We start from the raw sequence: 26,100 nt of genomic DNA on the forward strand, positions 1-26,100 counted from the left end.
GATTGTTTGAATTTACTCATCATCATCATTAGAAGTGCATAGCTGGAAGGGACCCTATGGATCACCGAATCCAGCCTCTATCAAAGAGACAGGCACTCCTGATCTTTGCTCTGTGGCTGTTGCCTAAATCAGTGGTTCTTAACCTTTGTTACTCGGATGCTTTTGAACTGCAACTCCCAGAAACCCCAGTCAGGACAGCTGGCGGTGAAGGCTTCTGGGAGTTGCAGTCCAAAACTCCTGAGTAACCCAAGGTTAAGAACCAGTGGCCTAAATCACTGGTTCTTAACCTGTGTTACTCAGATGTTTTTGGACTGTAACTCCCAGAAGCCTTCACCATCAGCTCTGCTGGCTGGGGTTTCTGGGAGTTGCAGTTCAAAAACACTTGAGTAACAAATGTTAAGAACCACTGGCCTAAATAACTGAGCTATTCAACTGAGATGTGTCCACTAGGTGAATAATTGGGTTTGCCTCTGATGTGTCTTCAGGTGTGATTCTGAGTACTGCGTTAAGTGAAAATATTCAGAGGTTAGGTGGTAGTGAGAACCTTTAATGTAGAACTTTAAAAAGGTAGTTGCACACCTGAGGGAAGTCTTGGAGCAAATTATAATTGTAAATTATTTCAATTAATGAACAGATTTGTAATTATTGTTACAGTTAAATTGCTTTTTAATCTGTAATTATTGTGGTTTTAGTATTATTTGTTTTAACATTGTGAGCCACTTTGGGTCCCCTCACCGGGAGAAAGGCAGCCTACATATGACACAGAATATACAAATAAAATGATAAGTATAAAAGAGAGATGAGGGACACCATTTTTTAAAACAAGCTGGGGGAAATGAGCCCTTTGTTATAAAACCAAATTCTGCTTTTTTTCCCCCTGTTATGGTCGTGTAGGTTGTTTTTGTCAGTAATGTATGCTTTTTATATAATGCATAATGTTTGTTTAAAAAAAGGAGTGGCTGTGGAAAATGAGAGAATGAGAGGGAACAACAGAAAGAAATATTATGAATGCTTATGAAATGTACTTTTTCATGGCAGGGGAGTTTGAATGAACCATAGCTTCTGCTCTATCCACATGTGCACATAGTGATAAATGGACAGTTTTCACGATATGGGCAAAAGAGGTGTTACAAGTTGCGTGAAGCAAGATAGCCACACACATGGCCAGCCTTAGCCAACTACAGGTGGCAACATATTTAGCCAACCTTTCTTGAGTATTCTTGGAGTTAAGTTCCTTTCTGTTTTACTGCAGTAAAACTGCAAGGGGATTTTAATCAGTAAAATGTTAATGCTTTTATAGGTACCCGACTGAACTTTCTTTTTTCTGTAGACCTCGTGATACTGTCCAGAAGTGATTCAGGCAATTGTATGAATTGCTACTTTTCTCTTTCTTCTGTCTAACTTAGTTCCTAGGTCTTGTCTAGTGTTAAAATTAAGAGACAGAATCCATTTTGGACATTAATAGCATAAGGAAAAATTCTAATGGACTGTTGAACAATGGTACAATTCCTTACTGTGTATAACATCTGGAGGGCATGCTGCATGGAGAGGAAACTGTTTCTGATTTCCAGGCTTGTAATGTACTGGAATGCTTGGCTCATCAGATGATATGCGGGTACATACAGTTGTGTAGAACTGCCAGATCATATGATTGTCCTATTTGTGAATCTCATTCCCTAGGAGCATGTTCTGTTGTTGGTCATTAAGCACAGTTCCACTAAGTTGACCTTTTAATGGATCAGTGTCTAAAATTTGCAGGATTTTGAAGATATTACTAATAAAGCAAGCCTTGAGGGAAACATGGAAGTGGAGTACTGTTTTGAAAACGAAACAGATGCTGAACAGCCTCTTCTTTCTCATCATTCAATGAAAACATTAATGACAGTGCACCAGCAACTGTGCCTTTACTTTGCACGATCCTTGTGGTATCAGCAAAACCCACCGTCCCTTCAGGCTAAGCATCATTTGAGTGCATTTCTTTCCTGTTACCAGACTGGTTCTTCACTGTTGGCTCACTTCTATCCTTTGATTGGTGAGTCTTTTCCTTTGTCTACCATATATAAACACTCCCTACCTTCACCCCTGGAAAGTTACAGAAGAGTCAAGTATGCATGGACAGTGGTGGTCAAGACTTCACTAGGTGGATCAGTTAACTTAGTTCTGTTGCTCTTGAATAGATAATATATTCCAGTGTGTAAAGTAAGACATTAATTTTATGGGTGGAAGTTTCCGTGATACTAATAATAGAAGGGGGGGAAGCAAACCAGAATGAGGACATCTTTCGTAAGTGAACTTTGACTATATCCAGGGGAAACATTGGTTGGCTGTTTTTGTTTGTAAGTACTGTAGGCAAAAAGACATATAAGATTGATCCCTATGGAGGATCTTTGCTGGACAGTGAGTTTTGACCCCATTAGAATGCATTGAAGGGGTTTCAATGTGTTTCAATAGTTTTTTTCTGTTTTTTTCCCTTTATGATGTTTTCGCTTAACAGCGATTTTCCTGGAACGGATTATCGCCGTTAAGCAAGGCACCACTGTAATTTCTCCTAGGGAAGATGTGTTTTCTTTCAAAGCTTGCCCTTCATCTGCCTTCTCCTTGGTCTCTCAAACACAGGTCCTGAAATGAATGATGCTGTTCATGGTAGCCAACTTCTAACTAGTACAATATTGCAGAATACACTTTTTGAAGAAGGCACTTCAGAGTTGGTTCTGGAGAGTGAAGGGCCATATGACTTCTACCACCATCCAAATATCCAGCAAGTACGAAAGTGCCGGCATGTACTTGAAAATTTCACTAAGGAAGTGAAGGTGCTATTGCAAGAATGGCCTGAACATCCTGCACTTGTCCAAGTAAGAAGCTGTTGACTTCTAAAGATTTAAAATGAAGACCCATGTGATGCATATTGAATAGCAGTTCAGTGACCACATGGGTGTATTTGTTTTGACACATTGTCCAGGTATCAAGACTATAGCTGTGTAGTACTTTCTGTACAGATAAACGTAGTAAAATTTGTCATAAACCAACATCATTTGGCAAGTAGGAAAATTGGTTTTATAGTTATCTACAACTATACGCAGATTATGTTGCAAGTACATATGTTGCTACTTATCATTGCTTGCTTTTTCATATTTTCGGGTTGTCATCTGTATGCTACTCAAAATATTATAAGACAAAATTCACTAGAAAAGACAATAATGCTTGGGAAAGTGGAAGGCAGCAGGGAAACAACAGGAAGACCTAATGTGAGATGCGTTGACTCAGTAAAGTTGAGTCAGCCTTAAATTTGCAAGACTTAGACTATTGATGACAGGAGCTTTTGGAGGTAATGAATTCGTAGGGTTGCCATAGATTGGAAACAACATGATGGCATAAAGCAGTGACAACTCCCAGGTAATTCTGGCTTATAATTCTAAAAATAATCTTGAATATTTTATCTTGCTGTTACAGATATTTTATATTTGTTCTTTCCGAAGTAAGTTATTTGAAATGTTCTTTGTGAGATGTGACAGCCAGAAATATTCCTGTCTTTCATTTCATAGCTCTTGGTTGTAATGGACAGAATCCACAGTTTTCCGCTCTCCAGCCCTCTTTCAAAAATCCTGAATGGATTGGAAATTCTGCTGTCTAAGTCTCAGGTCAGAATTGCTTTGTATGTGTTCACATGTATTATTACACAGATATTTTTTTTCCTGGCAAGCCTCCCTCTGTTCCAGTTAAATTCTCAGCAGATCTGTGCTGCACATGAAATAGATGAAATAGATTGTTTTCATAGAAATGTTTGTGTTTTATCTTCCATACAACAGTAAGCTGATTCCAGTTGGCACCATTTTTAAAATTGCATTTCCAAAGTATTTGCCTCAAATTGTTCACTATAATTTTCCCTCTTTATTATGCTGCTCCTTCCTTATAGGATCATCATATGAATATTTTATTTTTATTTATTTCCCCAAATTACAATACCCAGGGCAGCTCATAAATTATAAAAAAAAATGTTAAAATATGATACATTATTATATTAAATATAATTAAACCTATATTGATATTAAAATAGTCTGTTAAAGCTGTTAAAAGCACATATAACACATAAAATTTATTTAGATAATGCGGGGAGGGGTGTGTGTGCTAAAGGCCTTGTGAACGTTTTGTTGTAATATTACTATTTGTCTTTTTGCTTGAAGGATGTGTCTTTATTTTCCAGGACTGGGAGGAGAATGCTAGCCGTGCCGTGTCTCTGAGGAAACACCTTGACATGGTCACTCAGTTGATCATTCAGTGGCGCAAATTAGAGCTGACGTATGTGTTCCCTTTGTGCTAAATCTTAACAGTTATTGACAAATGAACTAAAGCAGTAGACTTAAAATACTTTCCCCCTCTGTTTCTCTCTTCCACTGTCAGTTGTTGGTCTGTCAGTCTGGATAATACCATGAAACGTCATGCAGAAAAATCCATGAAACACTGGCTTTCAGTCTATCAGATGATTGAAAAATACAGGCAAGAGCAAACAGAGAAAAGTGAAGGTAACTGTTTATTACAGTGCTATAGAAAAAAAGCCAAACAGTTTATACCAGCCTTTAAAACAGGGGCGGGCTGTCTCCAGGGGTCCAGGAGTGGCATTCACTCATACTTAGGCCTTGGAGGGTGTACCCATCCCAACAGCCTCCTCCCTTTTTTTCTTTACAAAACAAATGTTAGGGGTGTGGAGGAATTCAGGGCATGTTTGGGGTCTTGGGGTTCATGCACAATCTGTGGGAAATGTGTTGCCTCACTTCTATTTTAAGAGATGAGAAGTGCACATGACGAAGAATATCCATCTCTGTAAAGGTGCATGTTATAATGTATGTGCTTAAAGTTTAGGGTAGGTACAAACAATTCTGTTCCTCAATTTGGACATAGGATTGCCAGTTTTACAAATTGTGGTTGATGCAGAATGGATGACGTGACAATCCCTTGTCCCTCCCCTTTCTTTGTTTCCTTTATGCACTGGTTTTAACACAAAGATCCCGATGAAGTCTAAATTAGAGTTCTGCATGACATTCAAAGTGAGGGTCTTTTAGTTGAAAACAAGACAACAAAGGTAGATGTGTGTAGGCCCAACTTTTGTTCTCAGCTTCATAAACCATGATTTTATGAACCTGGGAACCTTGGATTATGAAGAGGGCAATGTTACATCCTAACTGTGCCAGGATTGCATCCCAACTATGCCTGAGATCTCAGCACAGCCTTTATTCTGTAGTGCAGAAGTGGAAAACCTATAGCGTTTTCAGACAATGGTGAACTACCACTCCAATCACTAGTGGCTGGTCTTTGACCGTAATAAAAGTTTTATCTATCTATCTGTCACTCCTATCACTGGTAGAATTGGCTGCGTTGCTATGGAATGATGGAAATGAACTCTCGTATTCATCCCAAGCCTTCCTTATACTGAGAAAAATGTTCAGTCCTTCAGAATAAAAGGGACGTGGTGGCGCTGTGGGCTAAACCGCAGAAGCCTGTGCTGCAGGGTCAGAAGACCAAGCAGTCGTAAGATTGAATCCACGCGACGGATTGAGCGCCCATTGCTTGTCCCAGCTCCTGCCAACCTAGCGGTTCGAAAGCATGCAAATGCAAGTAGATAAATAGGTACCATCTCGGTGGGAAGGTAAACAGCGTTCCGTGTCTAACTCACACTGGCCATGTGACCACGGAAAGATTGTCTTCGGACAAACGCTGGCTCTATGGCTTGAAGAGCGGGATGAGCGCCGCCCCCTAGAGTCGGACACGACTGGACAAAAATTGTCAAGGGGAACCTTTACCTTTACCTTTTTACCTTCAGAATAATGAACTCTGCTTTTACATAGAGTATGACTTATTTGTGTTAATGGCACTCATCTCCCCTTGTCTCCACTACACCTCCTTTTATCTAATCAGGATTTTAAAAAACAAAACAAAACACTGATTCACCAGGTCATAGGTGAGATGTGAAGAATGGCAGGTTGGGGTTTGCTTCTGAGAGGGGAAGGCCGAGAGGAAATTCACGTTTCTGAACCTGGATTCTGATTTGTTAGCTGTAAGTTAGAAGGCACCTGCATTATACAGTATCAAGACTTGAAAACAGTACCATTTTTAGATTAACAGGGACATGTTATTCTGGTTCCAACCACACTAATTTTTGAAAGTTCATAATAAATCTGATTGAATGATAAGTCATCTTGTCTTTCCCAACCCCTTTCTTCCTTATAATTTCAACTTTATGCAATGGACAGATGTGAACTTAACAGCCATGGTCAATACACTGCAAGCTTTCATAGAAGGAGCCACACTTGGGGAGTTTCATGCACGACTTCAAATGCTTCTGGAATTCCACTGTCATCTTTTGCTTATGCCACAAGTGGAAGGAAATGGTAAGTGGTTGTTTCAAGTGGACTGGAGGCTCTGCCGTTTTCCTTAGTCAAGCATGGCCAATGTTGTACCCACCCTGATTGGTAGGCCCTCCCTCTTTTCTTCACACATACGGATTAGCACAGTGGTTCTTAACCTTTGTTACTCGGATGCTTTTGAACTGCAACTCCCAGAAACCCCAGTCAGGACAGCTGGTAGTGAAGGCTTCTGGGAGTTGCAGTCCAAAACTCCTGAGTAACCCAAGGTTAAGAACCAGTGGATTAGCAGGTCCTCACTCTTGCCTTCTTACAACTCTGTCCCATTAATGCATGCTTCAGTAATGCAGAAATCCCTGGCAGATAAAGACTACTTCCCTACACGATATAGTGCTAGGATGTCATTGAGCGGCCCTTTCCTATGTGAAATTTCATTGCTGTGCTTATTAAGCAGGTCTGGCTATTAAATCTCTAAACCAAGTAGGGGGGGCAGCACTAAAATGGCAGCAGGAGGATATTTTGCCAGCTCAGGACCTTCTAAGGCTGCAGAACGAGAAGAGCTACAAATGGATTTGCTGCTGCTACGCGTAAACAAGGGATACCCTGTTCGAGAGGAACATGTGCCCTCCTGGTCGACACGCCCACCCGCAAGCGCAACATGGCCACCTGCCCCCCGCACACAGAGCCCGCCCCCCCCCCAACCAGTCCACGGTTCCAAAAAAGATTGGGGACTGCTGCTTTAGACAATCAGACGTTATTTCATTCATGCTCCTTCTAAGCTAATGGTCTGGACATTAACAGCCTCTCCACTACAACTGGACAGGTTTCTGCAGCCTGTTCAGAGATGATGTGATCAGCTATTTTAAAAAAAAGTTAGAAGAACCCAACTTAGCAAAGGACACAGTAAGAGGCAGGGTTCTTTAATAGCAGAAATGTTTGGTTTACCTCCTCCCACATTGGGATGCCATCCTCCTATAAAACATTGACCAAACACATTCCTTTTTAATGGGTGGGTGGTGAGCTTTGTGTTTAGATTTGAAACTAGTCTTTAATGTAATACGTTACTGAATGATCTATCTGTGGAGTAGTTTTGCTAAATAATTTTTTAAAATTCTTTCAGACATGCTGTGCAATGTATTGTGGAATCTATACAATTACTACAATCAGTTTTCAGAACGTGTCCGTGCCAGGCTGACTGAAGTTCGACATCCAATAGAAAAAGAACTGAAGGTAAGAATAAGATATCTTAATATAATGATTCTATTCTGATCCATGGCTGCTGTCATTAAAACAGATCAAATTTAAGGCTGGGAGCTCCCTTGCCTCTTAAATAAATCTCTTCAAACCAGAAGAAACACATGCTACCTCATCATGATAGTTCTTGGCCTTTAAGAATAATATTGCTGAATTGTATTTTGTTTTACCGAATTGATTTTGTTTTACCTTGCAGGAGTTTGTGAAAATCTGTAAGTGGAACGACGTCAGTTTTTGGGCTGTGAAACAGTCTGTGGAGAAGACACATAGGTATGTGAATTTCTGTGAAGGGAGTGGTGACTTTGGATGCCAGGGCAGTTATCAACCATAGGAGAGGCTAGAGGGAGCAAAATGGGAATTCTCTTTTGCGGGTTGTTCAACTTTTTCCCCTCATTTTTTTAACCCCATCAAGTCTTTTGGGGAACTTGTCAAGAGCAATGGATAAGTTAAGAGTGGGAGAATAAAATTCTACAGCTGGGTGATTTTCCAAGACAATGTCTGCATAATTACAGTAATTGCCAGTAGCGAAGTTAGCTAACCATGCAAAAAATCAACAGTTTCTGTTCAGGTAGGCTTTTTGTATCTAGCATTCCAAACAGATCATGGCAACCTCTTTGTTGGATGCCCAGTGAACCCATCACTAGGAAATAACTGCATTCGATGTCTTAATCTTTGTACAATTGTGTTAAATTGTGTACAGTGCTTCAGCTCCCTCTTTCTCTTTTACTATGTCATTCTCACTCTTGTGTACGTGTGTACATATACCTGGTCCTCATCTATGTCTTTTTTGTGGGATCTAGGACACTTTTTAAATTTATAAAGAAATTTGAAACTGCTCTCAGTGAACCCTGCCAATCTGCCTTGGTGGAAATAGCCAGAGAAGAACAGCTCATTTCCTTGCAGAAACAAGAGACGTCAGAAAACCAAGAAACTAAAATTCAGCACCTGACCAACATATTAAGGAAAAAACTGACAGCTAAAACAGATGTGGCTCAGGTAATACAGAGTTCTTATTATTTGCCTTCCAGTGGAAGGTTGGTATTCTGCGTGTCAAGTTCCCTGTCCATATATCCGAATATTCTTAACTGTAACAATGACTTCTTAGCTGTATATTATAGCAGAAGATCCAGCAAAGATCATGATGATTGTTCAGGGCTCATCTGAAAGCATGCACATGCCAGGTGCTCCAGAGGAGAAATAGCATTTGTAGGTCTGGAAGCAGCATTACAGGTTTATATATTCTCCCACATTAAAAAACAAACAAAAAACCTCTTACTGGTAGTAAACTATAATATTGAGAGAAGGACACTGTTTTAACCCTCTCATTAAACAGTGTAATTTTCTGCATTCAAGGAATTGATTCCTTTGGGAAGAAATCAGACATGTTGCCCCATTCCATCAGTTTCAAAAAATGTTCTCTCTACTTTGCGCTGTTCATGATTTGGCTTATCTAGTAATACAGATGTTGTGTGTGAATACAGATTTACTTAAGACTTGATATTCTGATATGGGAATCTCTTCCCAGTAGTGCCAGCAAGCTTTCCCTGGGAGGGTTGCCATCCCCCCTTTGTTGCATATGAGATTTCCTTTTTAGTCCTGAAGCTAATAAACCTATGAGTCTGTTCTAACATCGTCAAGCGGGGCACCACTGTAATGCAATAATGTAAGGAATTGTAAGGAATGCAATAATGATCTTGGTCTCCAGTGACACCTCTTTATAATTGAGGATCTTGTGTCTATTAGTAGCAAAAGGATTTTAGTTACACTGAGTGCTCAGTTAATGGATATTTTCCCAGGCTTTTCTTTTAGAAGAACCAGAAAGAGATGTGTTTCAGCCAGAATCTCTTCAGGGCCGCTTACCCAAACTCACAAAGCGAATGAGGAAGATATGCACAACTCTAGTGAAAAACAACTCATTTTTGGACCTGGTGGAGAATCTAGATAATTTTACTGGTAAGTGCGAGAAACATACCCATGTATTGTTCTATGTATTTTTAAAATGGCAGTCCCTCCTTTTGATCAAATGACTCTCGGGGCAACTTAAGATGGATAGTTAAATTATGTACACACCAAACCTACCAATATAACATAGGAGGATGATATTATTATTATTATTAGATGATGATAACAGAATATACTTTTCTTCAGCTCTTCAATCCCAGACAGTTGAAACTCAGTGAATTTGCAGGATAAAATTCAGAGGGCAAAAAATATGGTTCTAAAAATGTTTTCCTCAAAATCCTTCTCTCGACAAGAATTTGTTTCAATAAATATGCTGAGTTTATTGCTTCATGTACCGTATTCCTTCTGCTCTCCTTTCCTTTTGCAGGTGATGTTATTTCTTCTGCCCATGAGTTGCAAAATATGTCTGTGAATCCCACAGCAGAGAAGGAAAAACAGAGGTCAGAAGTCAAACATTTATTTGTGCAGAAACAAAGAGCCCTAACGGAGCTCTTTAAAAACCTTGCAGCTACAGGTGAGATGGCATTAAGCCACTTGGTCTTTATTTAAACTATGGAATTGTTATTACAAAATGATCTGAGTAAGTTTCTGTTAGAATTGCAAAAGGAATTAACTGTTTTGCTCTAGTTATTTGTAACTAGACCTCAAATAGAATTTGTATAGTGCTTCTATAAAGCTATAGAAGGAAGACTCCTCCAACAGTGGTAAAGGTCTGCTTATCTTGGTACTTCTAATACTAATGAAAAGGAAGAGAAAATATCTATTTTAATACAGAACTCAAAAGGAGTTTAAAATATTCCATTTGCTTCCCATGTCTTCCCAGGATTATCCTATCGCAAAGGCTTGGCTTGGTCTCGTTCAAAAACATCCCAGGATCTGCTTTTCCTTCATCCCCTGGATTTACGTTGTGCATTAGCTCTAGTCAACTGCACACACAAAGTGGACGCCACGTATGTATTTTCTCGTGCCAGAAATTTGGGAAGAAATGGTCCATGAGCTTTTCTAAAATGGTTTAAAATCCAATTAGGAAACTTTAAGACCAGATTAGGTGTGTCTGTGCTTGATCATTTTAAAAAAACAGTTTGGGGGTGGGACTTTTAAGCTTTCATGCCCCCCAACCATAGAGTCTCAGTCTGAATCCCTCCAGCTGTTTACAGTGTGAAGCAAATTCCCAGTAACACTTATTTCATTTGCTGGGGGGGAAAAAAATAAAAAGCTGTTTTCGTGTTAGAACTAGTACTTCTAGCTTTGGGTAGCAGTTACCAAATTGATATTTCAAGTATGTGATGGAAATAAATCTGGCAGAGATTGCCTAAGAGCATAGGAGAGACTTTGAATTTGTGTGGTCACACCATGTTAAAAAAAAGAAAAGACTTCGAAGTTGCTTAAGTTAGTGTCTTGAGGAATAAAGGTCTTGTACTTTCCAGGTTACTCTCTGAGATCTGTTCATCTTGGGATGGATGCCAGAAATACTTCTATCAATCCCTTGCACGTCACTGTAAGCTTCAGACAGCATTAGTAGCACCTTCAAAGGTAAAAGAGAAATTTTGGATGAAGTACACATTTTTGCTTAACCTTGTTTTTTTTTTTTTTAAAGAAAGTTTTGAATGATTGAGTCAGGATCAGTCATATTCGAGAATAAATTGTTTAATATTTTATTTAAATCAAGCATGGTTTTTCTCCTTCATATTTATACTTGGCCATATTATAGATCTGAAGTAGAGATAGGATATCTGTATTCGTCTCTCAGGGGGGATAAATATGAATATTGCCACCAAAGTGTGTAGTGGTCGTTACTTGTGCCATGCCAGTTGCAGAATTAGCCCGGCTGGTGTTTCCCCACCTCTCTGCGTGGCTGATCACTCAGCAGCTGAACAGGGAGACCCATCATCCTGCCTCCTTACTGGATTGGTCAGCAGCACAGGGAGGCGGGGAAGCCCCAGCCTGGCTACTTACATGATTGGCATGGCACTAAGGATGATGGCCACTCGAACTATGCCATAAGTGGTAAGTGGACAGCCCAGTTCAGGGGGGAGGGTCCCATTAGCTGGGCTACCTGTGGTGGCAGTATTCTTATTTGTCTCCCCGGGGAGATGAATATGAATCCATCTCTAATCTTAAGTTAACAAAATGGGAGTAAATTATTGAGAAGCTTAATTGTCTGGGCTGAATAAACCATTGTACTGTAAGATTTGATTAGGTTCATTCTACAGTCTGAAATGTGTCCCACACAAGATGGGCACCAGGCATATGTGACATTTAATGTATATATGTCTACTAGCTGGTTGGAAAACAAGTGTTTTACTTCACCGGAAAATTAACCAGACAAGTCCCAATACTTGTCATTCATGTAACACATGAATTTGAAAAGGGCTTAATTGGAAGACTAGTGTGAGCATCTATTTTCCCCTTATGAATTCAGAAAATTTAGTCTTTGTCATCCACACTGCTTAAAAAATGTAACTGTTTGCTACATTGGGAATTATTTTAAGTGACTCTGTGTGTGTGTGTGTGTGTGTGTGTGTGTGTGTGTGTGTGTGTGTGTGTGTGTGTGTGTGTGTGTGTGTGTGTGTGTGTGTGTGTGTGTGTGTGTGTGTGTGTGTGTGTGTTCGCTCTTGGTAGCAAATGTATGGTGCTTTTATCAAACAGAGGTAGAGGGTGGTGTTGGTTGCAAACCCAAAGGTAAACGCTGTTTCTGTGTCCCTATAGGAAATTGGCCTTGGCACTGTTGAGAGATGCAGAGGATTCACCGCACATCTCATGAAGACGCTTGTTAAGCAGAGGAACTTTCTTACAGCTTTGACAGAGCAGTGGGTTTTCCTGAGGTAGTGGAGTTCTTTTTCTTCTTCTTTCTTTTGCTCATTCTAGCTCATGAGAAAGGAAGACGCCAGCTGAATCTTGAATGAGAAAAACCATTTGCAAAGATAATGTAGAGATTAGAAAAGTTATGGGGTTTTTTTTGGAGTACAACTCACGGAGCCACCAGCCATCATGGCCCTTGGTTGGCGATTCTGGAAGGTGTAGTCCAAAAAGTAAATTTCTTAAGCTTTGTTTCAGACAGAAACCCCCAAGACAAGCCCATTAGGTATAATACTTAAAACTTCAGAGGTATGTCAAGATTGGCCTACTGCCATGCACATACATTAAGCCTTCCCTGACTTCATACCTTCCTCTGTTGCTTCTGAATGTATTCAGGCACCTTGTTGAAAGACTGCATACAGCTTGAGTAGATGTAAACCATAATCTTCTGGGTCCAAGTTTGTAGTCTTTTGAAGAGTAACCATGAAGCTTCTCTTTGTTCTGTCTCTTTAATTTATGGTGAAGCATTGATGCACTGATTGCATTAATATCTTGAGGGCATTATACTTAAATCTTAGTCCTGCAAAACAAGTGTTTGCCTGCACCTTGTAACAGAAGCTTTCAGAGAAAGCTTCTGTTATGAGCAAATACTTAGCTGCTGAAATAATTGGTATATTCACAGTTTGTACCATTGTTAAAGAAAGTTAGCAGGAATTCCTTGTCCATTTGTTCGTGTAGTTTTTATTAGCATGTAATGGCTTTGATCTGGACTTTGCGGGCAGATTTCCTATTACTCTGCAGTCTCCTGCACCCTCCAAACTTTTACTCTGGAAAGTTATGAGACCCTCTGAATCATTGTGAGAAGTGGTACTGGGAAGTCTGCAGATGCAGTACACTTCCTGCTCTGCCATCAGGACCCTTCAGTGGATCCAACTTATCATGGGTGGAAGAGCTTTTCCATTGGTAGAATATGAAGTCTGCATCCAACCACATTATTTTACATGCCAGAGTCCTTAGAAAGACAGAGCAGATTACAAATAATCTGCTGGATTATGAATCCTGCTGCAACACACTTAGTTCAGTGTGTTACAGATTGGAAATAGTAAATTTGTAATGGTGTAGCATAGTTAAGAGCCGACACTGCTGATATGTTTGATTCACTTGAAATAATTATTTGTTTGTTTGTTGTTTATTTAAAATATTTTTCTCCCACTTTTCTTCTTAAAAAGAACCCAAGAAATGCTGGCACAGACTTCCAGATAAATGTTAAAGTTATTTTACAATTCAGAGCATAACGGATGATTAGTATATTCATAGGATACATAATGAATTACATAAACAATTAGCATATCACCTCTGCAGAAAATCAACATTTGGAAATGTTATGACCAAGTATGCTAACTGAGCTGAAACAATTATATTTTAAAAACAACATAGCTGTGTGGAATATTAAAGACTAATTTGCTTTATTTGGTATATGTTCTTACGAACACACCCATTCTTGAAAATTTATCCCTAGTATACCCTAACTATTTCTATGGTGTAACAACTATTTGTTGTATTTGTTGCAATGAATTTACATGATTTGCTCCTCTTTGAACTTTGTTTTGATTGCCAACAAATATCTTCGCATTTGAATCCCCTGAACAGAAATCTTCTAAGCTGTGTACAGGAGATTGATGCCAGGCTGAATGCTAGCAATGAATATGAAGTAGCCTTCCCTCCTCAAGATGGTGTTCAGCAGTGGACTGACAGATTGCAGTACCTGGCCATGCAATGTGTAGTGGTCCTGGAGCAGTTCTCCTGGTTTCTGGAGTGCTGTCCAAAAGACCAATCCTTGAATGTTCCCAGGACAGAAATACAATCTGAAGGACCTGAAGTGAATTTATCTAGTTTTCTGAAATCGCTACCTGAGTTTAACTCTCCAGAGTTACAGTATCTCACTCCAGTGGCTGCAGATCAACTGCCTGCTGGATGCAAGATGCGAAAACACAATTCATTGCATCAACAACTGGCTTCAAAAGTGAGGGAGATGCTGGTGGAAGTTAAGGCAATAAAATCGGAAGTGGACAGAATACGACAGCAGTCTTGTGAGACTCTCTTCCATTCTTGGTAAGTAACATGCATATTGTAATAATGAAGAGAAAGTGGGTCGTGTTTGCTGCCTGATCACACTCTACTCTGTGGATCAGAGATAATGCAGTCTTTGAAGGGATGGTTGCTGCAGACAGTTCTATCCCTCAGAGAGCTAAGTGAGGCCTGCCATCTGCCCTCATTATGTCTGAAAGAGGTGATTGGTTCACTAGAACCTTATGTCCTAAACACAGAGTCATACTGAACTGCCTTCCTGAATACCATGGCATCCACCTCAGCTACATGCAGGTACTTGTGGACAGAGTCAAGACCTTGTGTTCTTGGAGTAGGCTGCTTTGCATTTGTCATATGGGTGCACCTTCTCTTCCCTGTGCTCCACTCTTTTCTTTCCTTGTTGCACTCTTTGTTCTTTGAGCATTTCTCCCTGTTTGGTCTCTCTGCCTTCCCTTCTAACTGTTTAAAAGCATTTGAGGGCCCTGCAGTGGGAGTCAAGACATAGAGCTATTTAGAGGCCATCTACAGAAATGAATATCCCAGGCATTTCTGAAACTTTGTCTGTGCTGATCAGAGAAAGTAAGGGAAACTTGCTGCTTTCTTGCAGGGCTGAATGTTAATTAAATTAATTAATCCATTTACATACACAAAATAACTTTGAGAGAGGTATATGCTTAGGGTTCATTTAAAATACATGCCAAGTTTAAGGAGTGTAGGTTCCATAATCATGGAGATCTGGTAGAAACAGACAGATAAACACTGTATTTATTAGAAGCTTTACTATATAAAAGATGACAGGATTCACACTGTAACACTAAACTGAGTTATTGTTGAATTCTGGCTTGCTGTGTCCAATATTATTCTTGTAAACAAGCCATGATTTGTTAGCTATCTGCATACCCTAGTTAGACACTGTGGTTTGTTGTTAGCTCTCAAGTTCTGGATTGTTTAAACCATGGCTTTTTGTTTGTCTGAACCTGTAATTGTGGTTTCTCCTATAGCATGTTTCTCCAACTGCTTCCTGAAACAGGAGTTGGAAAAAGACACAAGATACAGTACAAAAAAACAAATCAGAGCAGAAATGAGGGAAATGGTCCCATTTATTTGTGTTCAGCTCATCAGACCAGAAGGCATGGTTTAGTATAATATGTAAATTAAGCTTACATTTCCGAACTTAGAACTCCAATGAATGTATTAGAAATGGCATGTTGCATTTAAGTTTAGGCTCCACGTGTTTTAAAAGGAAATGTACTGGTTAAAATGTAGTTTCTGTTTTGCAGGAAAAGCTTTGAGGTATGTTCTACAGGGATTGAGTGTTTATTGAAGGTTTCAATTGAATTTCAAGATATGGAGTCCTTGTTTGTTCCACCTGAATTGGAAGCCACTCAAGCTGTACCACAAATGGCATTGATCAGAAGTCTCATATATATTCAAGGAGAAATTAATAAGAGTGTTGATGACTTTGCTATCTGGAAGACACAGCTGTTCAGTTCAATTTCACACTGTGACGGTAAAGACAATCCTTCTTACCTTTCCAATAGATAAAAGACTAGATCTGTTCATTTGGGTATTGTTCTCTTGTCAGCTGCATATATTTGCGTGCATAACTAAGTGCAGTAAAATTGATGATTTTGACATCCTAAGCATTTCTTGCATTCAATTATACAACTACTGTGTACTCTCCGGCCTCCCAGGAGAAACCAGAATATTCTTCATTTAGCAGAAAAATACCCGTTTAACTAGGAGACATTTCCCAATTTCTGTTAATGTGCTAGCCTTGTTTGTGGGAATTCTTGAATAATCCTCCTGCTTTTGCTTCCTAAAGAAGCAAGCATTTGTTACTGTAGCCTGGTTGCCATCTGTCCTCAGAATTGTGGGACTACATCTTCAGCAGGTTCAAAATACAACTTGGAAGGTCTAGAGTTCCCCTCATTTCAGTTTCATTCTTTAACTAGCCTCATTTTCTAACTCATTTTTCAACTCGCAGCTTTTGCCCGTCTTGAGTTTATTGTTGAAGCAGGTAAATTGTATTTGCTGGGACTAGATGGATTTTCAGGTGCTGTAGAAACGAAGGACATTTCCAGCTAATATCTCTGTTGTATTTCCCAAGGGGACAGAAGACCAGATGATGGATTTGTAGAACTCTTCTCAGAACAAATAGAACTGGCAATCCAAGCTGTCCTGAGTGCTATACAAGGTCTGGTAGAAAGAAGAAAGGAAAGAGAAGACGAAACCTCCCTGAATGAGAGTAGTGAGTCTAAATGTCATGCTTTTCAAGTATTCCTGAATTTTTCAGACATCTTTTCTCTTTGTAACTAAGTGCAGAACTTAAATAACTTTGGTAACGTTAGCAATGAATTAGTGAATTAGTGGCCTGTCTATGGAACCAATTGAAGCAAGTCTTTGGAAATTTTTTCCATTCAGTTTGCCCTTAGTCATATACTTCTTCTCACATTTTTTAAACGCTTTACTCCAGGAGAAGAAGCTTCAGTGGACCGGCTCAGGAAAGGGCACCTGACCAAACTCTTGGACGAAGATATCTGTGCAGATGTGACTTCTTTACATGTGCAGAAAATAATTTCAGTCATTTCAGAACTCCTGGAGCAACTGAAATCCTATGGCGAGGATTACACGGCATACAAGTGCAAGGTAAAAACTGATCAACTGAAACATCCTTCATTGGGTCCAGATTTAGGTAACCTTAGCTGGGCTGGTGGAAGCAAAGTGGTAAAAATGACAAAAACCCAATTCTTATGTCTTAAAATTGTATTTCTACACACTTTATTTTTTAAGAGCTACCCATTAGAAGAAGATTTTTGTGGATACCTTTTGCTGTGTCTTTAAAAAACAACCACTCCCTTAATTTTAAATATACAGTTGATTTCTTTCTTTATGTCTGCAGGTTTTCAATCAAGCCTGCCACTTACTGGTGCGTCTAATGCCAATACTAAACAAGTATTCCAATATCATCCTCTTCTACCTCACTGTTTCCTTGGCCACACATAGGAGTACGGGGAAGTTGCTTTCTGTTCTAGCTAACATATTTACTGAACTTGCCCAAAAGGTAAGAAGTTCCCGTTTATGTTCTCAGTAGCTGTGAGCATTTTTTAAGAATGGTCTGGATGAAGTAGGATAGACTCCAGTGTGTGATCATCACTGTCTTAATCTATACATATTTTGCTATTTTATGTATGCTATCAACATTTTAAAACAAAAATGCTGACTGTATGATTTCGTCCGCGACTGCATCTTGCTGACTTTGTATCCAGTCATTTGTTTTAAAGAGAGGCATAATTGAAACAGCCCTTGATTGTAGAAGGTGCTGCTTATGTAGGATAAAGAGTAATAAGCCCAAAATGTACGCTGTTAAGCTGTCTTCTTTTCTTTTTTTAAAAAAAAAATTCTACAAGAACCAGGTTTCAAAAACGTACATAGATTGTGCAGTGAATGAATAGTTGCCTTTTGTACTGTTTGCACAATAGGGCTTTATTGAGGTAAAATACAAGGATACTTTAGTTATATGGTGATTGATTTAGTTATCAATAATCAATACACAGGTTATAGAATCCTAGGTAAATGTATCATTCTTTGTTTTGCATGGGAGAATGCATAAAATAATTGGCTACACTCCACACACCAGCCAGAGTAAACACCAGTGGAAAGTACCATGGAGTGCTTTTTTGTGTGAAAATCTTTCCAAATGGATGTGTTTTTATCACTATCAGGGGTTTTGTTTGCCAAAAGAGCTAATGGAGGAGGATACTGCAGGAGAGGGAGGAACAGAATTCCATGATTACGAAGGAGGTGGCCTTGGAGAAGGGGAAGGCAAAAAGGATGTGAGTGACAAGATAGAGAATGAAGATCAGGTATGTAGAAAAGGCACCCAAGTGGGTTTGTGGGATTCAGACCTTGCTTGAAGTGTATGCTCATAATTAATGAACAATAAGACATTATGGAGGGTTTTAATATTCATGGGCAGAATCAAAAATAGGCATGCATATTTTTTAAACAGAGGCTTCTGTGTCACTTGCTTATAATACTGTAGTTAAATGATTTTCAGAGTAATTCCTTTTCAACAGTCTTTCATTAAAGAAAAAGAAAAGTGTTGGATTATCTGGAAGTTGAGTCATGGCAACTGGACTTCTTTCTTATTAGGTTGAAGCCTTTTGCTATTCAGCCAAGTTCATTCACTTGGATGAGTAATGAAGTGTTTCAACCTAACAAGAAAGAAGTTCGGTTGCCATGATTCGACTTCTAGATAACCTCACCTGGATAACTGAGAATCTTCACAGATAAAAAGTGTTGGATTCTGATGGATAAAATTCACTTACTTCCTTCTAATTAGGAAAATAATTACTGCATTCTGAAGTAACATTCTGATTTAGTGTTAACATTATTTAGCTGAAATGCTAGAGGGGAAAACCCGACCTACAATAATTGTTAATTAAATGTTTCAGGTAGAAGATACTTACCAAAAGGATCAAGAAAAGGACAATGAAGATCCAGAATCTAAAACAGATATTGAAGGAGAAGATAATGCAATTGAAATGTCAGAGGATTTTGAAGGAAAAACATATGATGGGGAGAGAGAAAAGCAAGGTATTGGGCTTATAAGTTTAACTTTTCTGTCCTGATATGAACCAAAACAAAAATGATCACTTTGATAAGGCTGTTTTTGAGGTTTTAAGGTTCAGCTTAATCAGCTTGGCCTCTTGGAATTAATAAAGTGTACTTACTGTTGACACATTAAACTCTTGTCAGAGTATCAGCTGAAAAAAGTCTGCTAGAAACCCTAAACATTTCCTTGGGGAGGTGGAGGTTGCTGCAGGCATTGACAAGTTGACAGAACTCCGAAGTCCATGTTCTTTCACAGAGCTCCAGCCCCTCCCTCAGGGGTTCCATGTGTCACTGCAGTAGTGCCATGTTTATCAATGGATGTAGTTGTTGTATGAATTGGAGTATATGTTCCTAATTTTGAAGGTTTTGCATTGGGTTGTGTGTCTGGTTTTTTAAAATATAGATGATGATGAAAAATCAGATGAGGATGAAGATTTAGATAAACAAATGGGAAATCTTGGAGACTCTGAAGCTGACAAACTGGATGAGAGGCTTTGGGGGGATGATGATGATGATGAAGAAGAAGAGGAAGATGAAAGCGATAATGAGGAGAATGTAACAGAAACAGGACCAGGAGTAGATGAGGTAAAAACATCAATGAAAATGTGATCCAGAGTAAAGGTTTTATAGTAAATATTATTTGCACAATAAGTGGAACTCAAGATTCTACCTCTTTTATGATCTTTACATTTTTACTTTTTAACCATTTTGATACATTATCTTTACTGTGAGCTATTTTGCTACCATTGATGATGGCACGAGTCTTTCATCTCTACTTGGTGTGCTCAGAATTGGAAAGAGACTGGGCTATGGGAAGCTGTTGTAGTCCACTGCTGCATGAAAGTGAGGGGCAGCCTGTCTTCTAATAATAACTAAAGCAAAGATCGGCTACTTGTGGTCCTCCAGATGCTGCCAGGATACAAGTCCCATTATCCTTTACCATTGACTGTGCTGTCTGTGGTAGGAGTTTCAGTTCAGCAACACCTGGAGAGCCACATATTGTCTATCTCTGAGTTAGACTTTTGTGATGAGTTAATCTGAAATCATGCTGAATGAAATTGTTCTCCTACATTAGCGATGGGAACGTTTGCCGTTGAAGGGTTCCGTAGATACTTATTTGTTTATTAAATGATTTAGGGTGATTCAGAACTTGTTGCCAAAGATGATAATGTGGATGCTGACAATAAAAATGATAAAAATCCACCCAAAGATGATGAAAAAGAAAAGCCAGCAGAGGATGGTGAATCAAGAGAGAAAATCCATGAACAAATAGATGAGGTAATTATGAGTGTTTGCAGCAGCCCTTGCACCTGCAACTGAATTTCAAGAGTAACACTACAGGTTTTTAAACATTATTTTCCACTGTCATTTCTCTCATGGTGTGTCATTTCCTTTACATAAACAGCGTGAATATGATGAAAATGAGGTAGATCCCTATCATGGAAAGCAAGAGAAACAGCCTGAACCCGAACCATTAGATCTTCCTCCTGACCTGAACCTGGAAAATGGAGAGAAGGATGATGGGGACAAGGAAGAAGAAGGTGTGACTGATCAAATTGTTTCTTTATTAGTAGATAACTGAGTACAAAAGATTGTGGCATGATCCTGTTGTGTCATTGCATGAGCAGTTGTAGGATGGGATCCTAAGCACATTTAGTCCTAAGCACAGAAGGGTGGGGTCCTAAGCACATTTGCACAAGCAGTTCTTTCACGTGTGGAAAGCTGTGCAAGTGTTTGTGTTTTCTTATGTAGCCACATAGCTTCTGTAGTTTTCACTAGAGACAGATGGGAAGTAGCCAGGTGTCTTCCTCCTTGACTTTGGGGGCTCCAAATACCTGCCAGCAGCTAATGCATTAACATTTCAAGCAAAGGTGCACAACTACAATTGCTCATGCAATTAATGCATGCACACACACTCGCATGTATATGGTGTGTGTGTGTGTGTGTGTAATGGGAGTGGATTCAGGGGTGCATGTGTCCCGTCCTTGAGTCTCAGGAGGTTGCCCATCTCACCTTACTGCATTGGACAATGTATGCGGCTTGAAGTAAAGGTGAAATTTTAAAATATACAGATTTTTTTATACCTTCCATCTTAGAAATTTAGCAAACCATCTTCTCCTTTTCTACCAACTCAGCATCTACCTGAATCACACACACAAACACACATTTTATCTCTTTTCTGAAAGCTGTGTCTTTTTTTTAATTAGGAGAAAACCCTTTTGAGATTGAAGAGAAGACCACAGAGGTTGATGAAAAAGCAACAGAGAAAAATACTGAAGACACAGATGAAGGGTGTCCAGATCCTGAGAAAGTTGAAAAAGAGTCCTATGAAGAAAAAAGTGAAGATGATAAAATGGAAGAAGAAGCAAAGGAAGATGGAAGCACCGATCACCCTGATCCACAGACAGGTGAAGAAGGAGGAGAAGAAGAAGCTTTAGACAATCAAGAAGACTCCCCTCAAGAAGAGAATGAAAGGGGCATTCCAGCAACTGACCACGGCCTTAATCCCCAGGTTTATGTCTTCTTTTATTAATAGAGGTTATATAGTATAAATGTTATTTTTACATCTGACGAATACAGGCAGCTTAAGGTTAAAATTTCAATAAAGGCAACTGGATTTAGTACAAAACTATATCACAAGCCTAAAATGTTAAAATATCAATACTGATTAATCTTATTCCAGGAAAATGAAGATATGGATAATTCTAATGAGGAGGACCAGTTACCTGATGCTGCCGAGAGAATGGAACATGAAGCATATGGGGAGGCAGGAGAGGAGAACCTGCAGAGCGATACTGCTGTAGAGCTGGCAGGAATGGCTGCTGAGAAGGACCAGGCCAAAGAGGTGAAATGGAAAAGCACCACCATCCTTTTGTTTTGTGCAGGAGGTTCTTCCAAAAATGTTTAAAGCACTGGCCTTGCTAGGCTTTTCTTTGACACTATTCTCTCTCTCTCTCTCTCTCTCTCTCTCTCTCTCTCTCAACAATTTGATTTAATGGCATAAGAGAAATTTACTCCATCACAAGTGAAAAGGCTGCATTTGACATGAGCGTTCATTTGCATAAATGTATTTAACATAGCTTACAGTCACACCATTTTAAAATGAGGCAAGTAGTCTGCAAGACATTTGCGGTAAAAGATTGGAATCTGACATTCAGTTTTGTTCCCAAACCTGCAGCCTAGCATGCCTCTGTATTTTCAATTTTGCCTTGCTTAAACCTAGGATTTTGGTGTCACATTTTAGCTGCTAAATTAGCATTTTGTGTTTGCCCCACTCCAGGAACATGGAAGTGGAGTTGCTGATGCAAATCAGTCCGAAGGGCATGAATCTGAGTTAATGGCACAACTGGCACTGCAGAAACAAAGCCGGAAAAATACACAGGTTTTTCATTCTTATTTTAAAATTTAAGACTCATTTAAAAAAAAGAAAAGAAGAACTCACCTGCACCTTCTGGATTAAGTATAGACTGGAACTTAATTACCCACCGTCTTTCATGCTTTCTGAATGTTCTGGCACAATTTTCAGCTCAAAAACAGCATCATGTTGCCTTCGTAATGGCATATTTTAAAATCTGTATCTAAATTCATATTTAAGTAAACATTTGGTGCGAATTTGAAAATTGTGGATTGAAGCGGCAACAAGACAGAATCGTTCTCTACTGAATCAGATCGTGTCCTGCACTGTCCCCACCCCATAACAAATGGATTTTGAAAAAGGAGGGGCTGTATGTTGAATACTGAATTGTGTGCACAGCATATTCTCAAATTAACTCCACCTCACAATGCTGTTTGTTTGCTTCTTTTTCAGAGTTTTAAGAGAAAACCCGGACAAGCCGACAATGAGCGCTCTACAGGAGATCATAGCCAACATATTCACAAGCGTTTGAGAACTATAGAGTCCAGCTGCGACACAGAACAGGTTTCTGAACAGCCAGAACAAAATGTGGGAGAAGCTGATGCCTTTGAGCACATTAAGCAAGGCTGTGAATCGTATGATGCCCAGACCTATGGTATGTCAGCATTTACAACATGATGTTCAGAAAACAGATTGTTCTCAATCTGCTCCAGCACTATCTTTACCTTCTTTTTAAAGAACACAAGCATGCTTGCTTTATTTTAGTATACACAATGGAAATGGTTTACCATAGGGACAGTCTTTAGACATACCTGTTATATTCATATGCACTGCATTTTTATTTTGGGGAAATTGTTCTAGGTAATCTTGCACATGCTTACTTTGAAGATGGGATACCATTAACTATGCTGATAAACAATCATAGATTTTGACAGTTAAGTGTCTTAAGCCCGATAGACAGCCAGATTTCCCACATATTAATAGATTATGCCTTTAAAGATTCTGTCTTTAGCAGTTGCTTGGTTCTGAAACAAAATGAAAGCTGTTTTAAAAAGTAATTCTTAGTTATCTATCTACTGGTTTTGTGATATCCCACTGCCCACTCTATAGTCCATAAGTTCATAGAGTCCTGGGAGCAGAACTGACAAGAGATCTCTAGTAGTGTCGTAGTTTGATCAGCAATAGCCATCAAGTGGTTTTAAAGATGATGTCCTTCCTCTAGAATGTTTGTTGTCCAGCTTCTAATTTTTCTATAAATCTCTTGCAGTGAAACCCAAGTTGAATGATAGTTGGAGTTTATAAAAGTTAAATATTCTTATATTCAGTGTGGATTTCTGCTGAAATCACCTTAATGATGAAAAGCTTGTTTTTCTGCCAAGGCATCGTATAATGTGGGCATTCCCTTGTCTTTGCTAGCTACATTGTGATTCTTAGCAAAATAATCCTCCTCCTCCTCCTCCTCATCTTATTGTCCTCCCAGATGCTGCTAATTTTTAGTATGGTTTTTAGATCTATCCTTGTGAATCACTGTATCGTTGAATGTATTTTATTATGTGGGGTTTTAACTTTTAACTTGCAAACCGCGTAGAATATTGCTTGCACTACTGGGGTGGTATATAAATCAAATGAAATAAATAATACATTACATGGTAAGATAATGCCTGTGGAGCAGTTTCAGCACCCCGTAATACTGATAAATACCAAGAATTACAACATCTCACTTGCCTCTGTTGCTCCCCTCTTCTTCATATCCAGTTATAAGTGACACACCAGATATTTGATGGTCATTAGCATGCTGACATGTAAGGTGTTGTTTATGTTTCCACAGATGTAGCTACTGAAGAACAACAAAAGACTATGCCTATTAATCAAGACAATGAAGAACCAGCTTCTGAAGATGTAGCTATGGATACAGAATCTCAGACCATTGAGGATCTGAGAGCAGCAGATGCAGAGAAACTGAATCCAGAAGTAAAGATGTCTGATGCTTCTAAATCTGGTAAATTGTCAGCTTGCTTTTTTCAAGAATTATCTCAGGAGTATCTCTGCAGTAATCAGCTGGAATAAATAAATACAGTATTAAACAAATGTGTATTGTTAAACTTCAGGATCTGAGGAGGTGGAATTGGATGGCCAAGCTCTCAGTTTTGAAGAGGAGGAAGAACGTGGAGAAGATAAATCACCACTAGAAGTAAAGCAGGACAGAAACAAAGATTCCACTATACATACTGCCCATCAGTTCTTGAAAGATACCACCATCCAGGTAAACAAGTATTTGCTTTACAAAGCAAGTAGAATGTGCTAATGGATCACTGTAAATAAATGTCACCTAGGGGAAGCATTGCTATTAGTTGTGTTTTAGTTTTCTCATCTTGTACTGAATCAAGTGTTTGGGTTCTATTAGCACATGGTAAAGACTGGAATGGAGAATGAGGCAGGTAACTGATACCTTAGGGAGGGTTTCCTTTACCCCAGGTCTTAGTGGCCTTTAGGGGCACATACCTTATTTTGCATGGGGAAATGTGAGTTACTTTTCCTCCAGAATTTTGGAACAGCAGGGAGGCACAAAATAATATGGAGGTCACATATTGCTGTACCCTACTAAATAGCCGGTAGGAATAGTTCTTCTTCGTGGCCTCTGTGAATACACACATATGGGTTTAGTCTGCGCCTGCGCTGACATTCTCGGAGCATTCTAGAGCTAAAAGTAACAATTTTATGGTGTGATCCCCCATGAGGCACAAGCTCCTCCCACCCAAGATTCCCCTCAGTTCCTTTTTTCCGCCGTGCTGTAAAGTTCTACAGAGCATAGAGCTATTTCCACAGGGGTTTTCCCCCTTATCTTATTGATCAATTCCCTCTAAATTGGATTCTTTCCCTTCTCAATTATCTAATCTACGATCCCCCGTGAGTTGTTTTCTTTTCACTTGCCAGCTATTTGGCTTACCCCTCCCCCCCCCCTGCACACACACACGCTTCAACTGTTTGCTTCTTTCTCCTTTCCCGCCTTTTTCGGCCTACTCATTTTGACTCTCAGGCACATTAATGATTTTCTGCCTGAGTAAGCTACATCTTACCCAGATAGGTGCAGGCCACAGTAGGGGGCCCGACAATGCCAAGGAGTCCTTAAAATCGAAGTCTACATCAACAGAGGAATCCTCGCCAGAGGCTAGCAAATTTGCCTCTGAGGAGACGACGTGCCAGCTCTACCTGCACAGACTCTGGGATCGCCTGATAGCCTCTGCTCCAACTGGCCATTCAGTGACTGCGCTACCGTCCAGTCCGGCCATGGCCCTTTTAGCCCTACATGAGGGCGGGCATTTGACGTTCCTGAGTTGGAGCTTAAGTCTCTCTATCTCATGAGGAGAAGAGAGTGAAAAGGAGGCATGTCTCACCACACCCTCTCTATGAGCAACCATGAGAGAGACTGGTGATGGATGATTGTTTCAAGGGGCTTGTTCAAGGGACCCTGCAGGAGTTAGGGCTCTGTTGCCCTGTCCCTAGGAGAAGAAGGGCCTCCTATTGCCCCGGTCACCTTCCCTGACTGTCAGTGATTCCTCCTGACATGGGAAGCGCCTCTGTGTGTGAGTGCTGCACACCAACCCTCCTTCGTGCGCCTGCTCATGTAGCTGCGACTTCTGGAGGGAGCTGCACACCGAGGCTGTAGAT

General features: G+C 39.7%; 1 protein-coding gene across 2 annotated transcripts in view; it reads left to right on the forward strand.

The window, feature by feature from the left end:
* Nucleotides 1–26,100, forward strand: part of MDN1 (midasin AAA ATPase 1) — a 119,471-nt gene that overhangs the window by 81,919 nt on the left and 11,452 nt on the right. For both annotated transcript variants that reach the window (XM_072998771.2, XM_072998776.2), the window contains exons 65-94: nucleotides 1,759–2,032; nucleotides 2,617–2,852; nucleotides 3,543–3,638; nucleotides 4,202–4,296; nucleotides 4,399–4,520; nucleotides 6,246–6,383; nucleotides 7,477–7,586; nucleotides 7,807–7,880; nucleotides 8,411–8,606; nucleotides 9,407–9,563; nucleotides 9,940–10,086; nucleotides 10,396–10,522; nucleotides 11,000–11,105; nucleotides 12,282–12,397; nucleotides 14,022–14,483; nucleotides 15,740–15,969; nucleotides 16,570–16,710; nucleotides 16,936–17,108; nucleotides 17,362–17,523; nucleotides 18,185–18,325; nucleotides 18,917–19,058; nucleotides 19,480–19,661; nucleotides 20,214–20,354; nucleotides 20,482–20,617; nucleotides 21,284–21,588; nucleotides 21,760–21,921; nucleotides 22,357–22,458; nucleotides 22,885–23,086; nucleotides 24,260–24,430; nucleotides 24,540–24,694. In XM_072998771.2, the coding sequence (XP_072854872.2) occupies nucleotides 1,759–2,032; nucleotides 2,617–2,852; nucleotides 3,543–3,638; nucleotides 4,202–4,296; nucleotides 4,399–4,520; nucleotides 6,246–6,383; nucleotides 7,477–7,586; nucleotides 7,807–7,880; nucleotides 8,411–8,606; nucleotides 9,407–9,563; nucleotides 9,940–10,086; nucleotides 10,396–10,522; nucleotides 11,000–11,105; nucleotides 12,282–12,397; nucleotides 14,022–14,483; nucleotides 15,740–15,969; nucleotides 16,570–16,710; nucleotides 16,936–17,108; nucleotides 17,362–17,523; nucleotides 18,185–18,325; nucleotides 18,917–19,058; nucleotides 19,480–19,661; nucleotides 20,214–20,354; nucleotides 20,482–20,617; nucleotides 21,284–21,588; nucleotides 21,760–21,921; nucleotides 22,357–22,458; nucleotides 22,885–23,086; nucleotides 24,260–24,430; nucleotides 24,540–24,694 (5,001 nt within the window). The remainder of the gene's footprint in view (nucleotides 1–1,758; nucleotides 2,033–2,616; nucleotides 2,853–3,542; nucleotides 3,639–4,201; nucleotides 4,297–4,398; nucleotides 4,521–6,245; nucleotides 6,384–7,476; nucleotides 7,587–7,806; nucleotides 7,881–8,410; nucleotides 8,607–9,406; nucleotides 9,564–9,939; nucleotides 10,087–10,395; nucleotides 10,523–10,999; nucleotides 11,106–12,281; nucleotides 12,398–14,021; nucleotides 14,484–15,739; nucleotides 15,970–16,569; nucleotides 16,711–16,935; nucleotides 17,109–17,361; nucleotides 17,524–18,184; nucleotides 18,326–18,916; nucleotides 19,059–19,479; nucleotides 19,662–20,213; nucleotides 20,355–20,481; nucleotides 20,618–21,283; nucleotides 21,589–21,759; nucleotides 21,922–22,356; nucleotides 22,459–22,884; nucleotides 23,087–24,259; nucleotides 24,431–24,539; nucleotides 24,695–26,100) is intronic.

The sequence above is a fragment of the Pogona vitticeps genome, chromosome 1 (assembly GCF_051106095.1).
Source record: "Pogona vitticeps strain Pit_001003342236 chromosome 1, PviZW2.1, whole genome shotgun sequence".
NCBI lineage: Eukaryota > Metazoa > Chordata > Lepidosauria > Squamata > Agamidae > Pogona > Pogona vitticeps.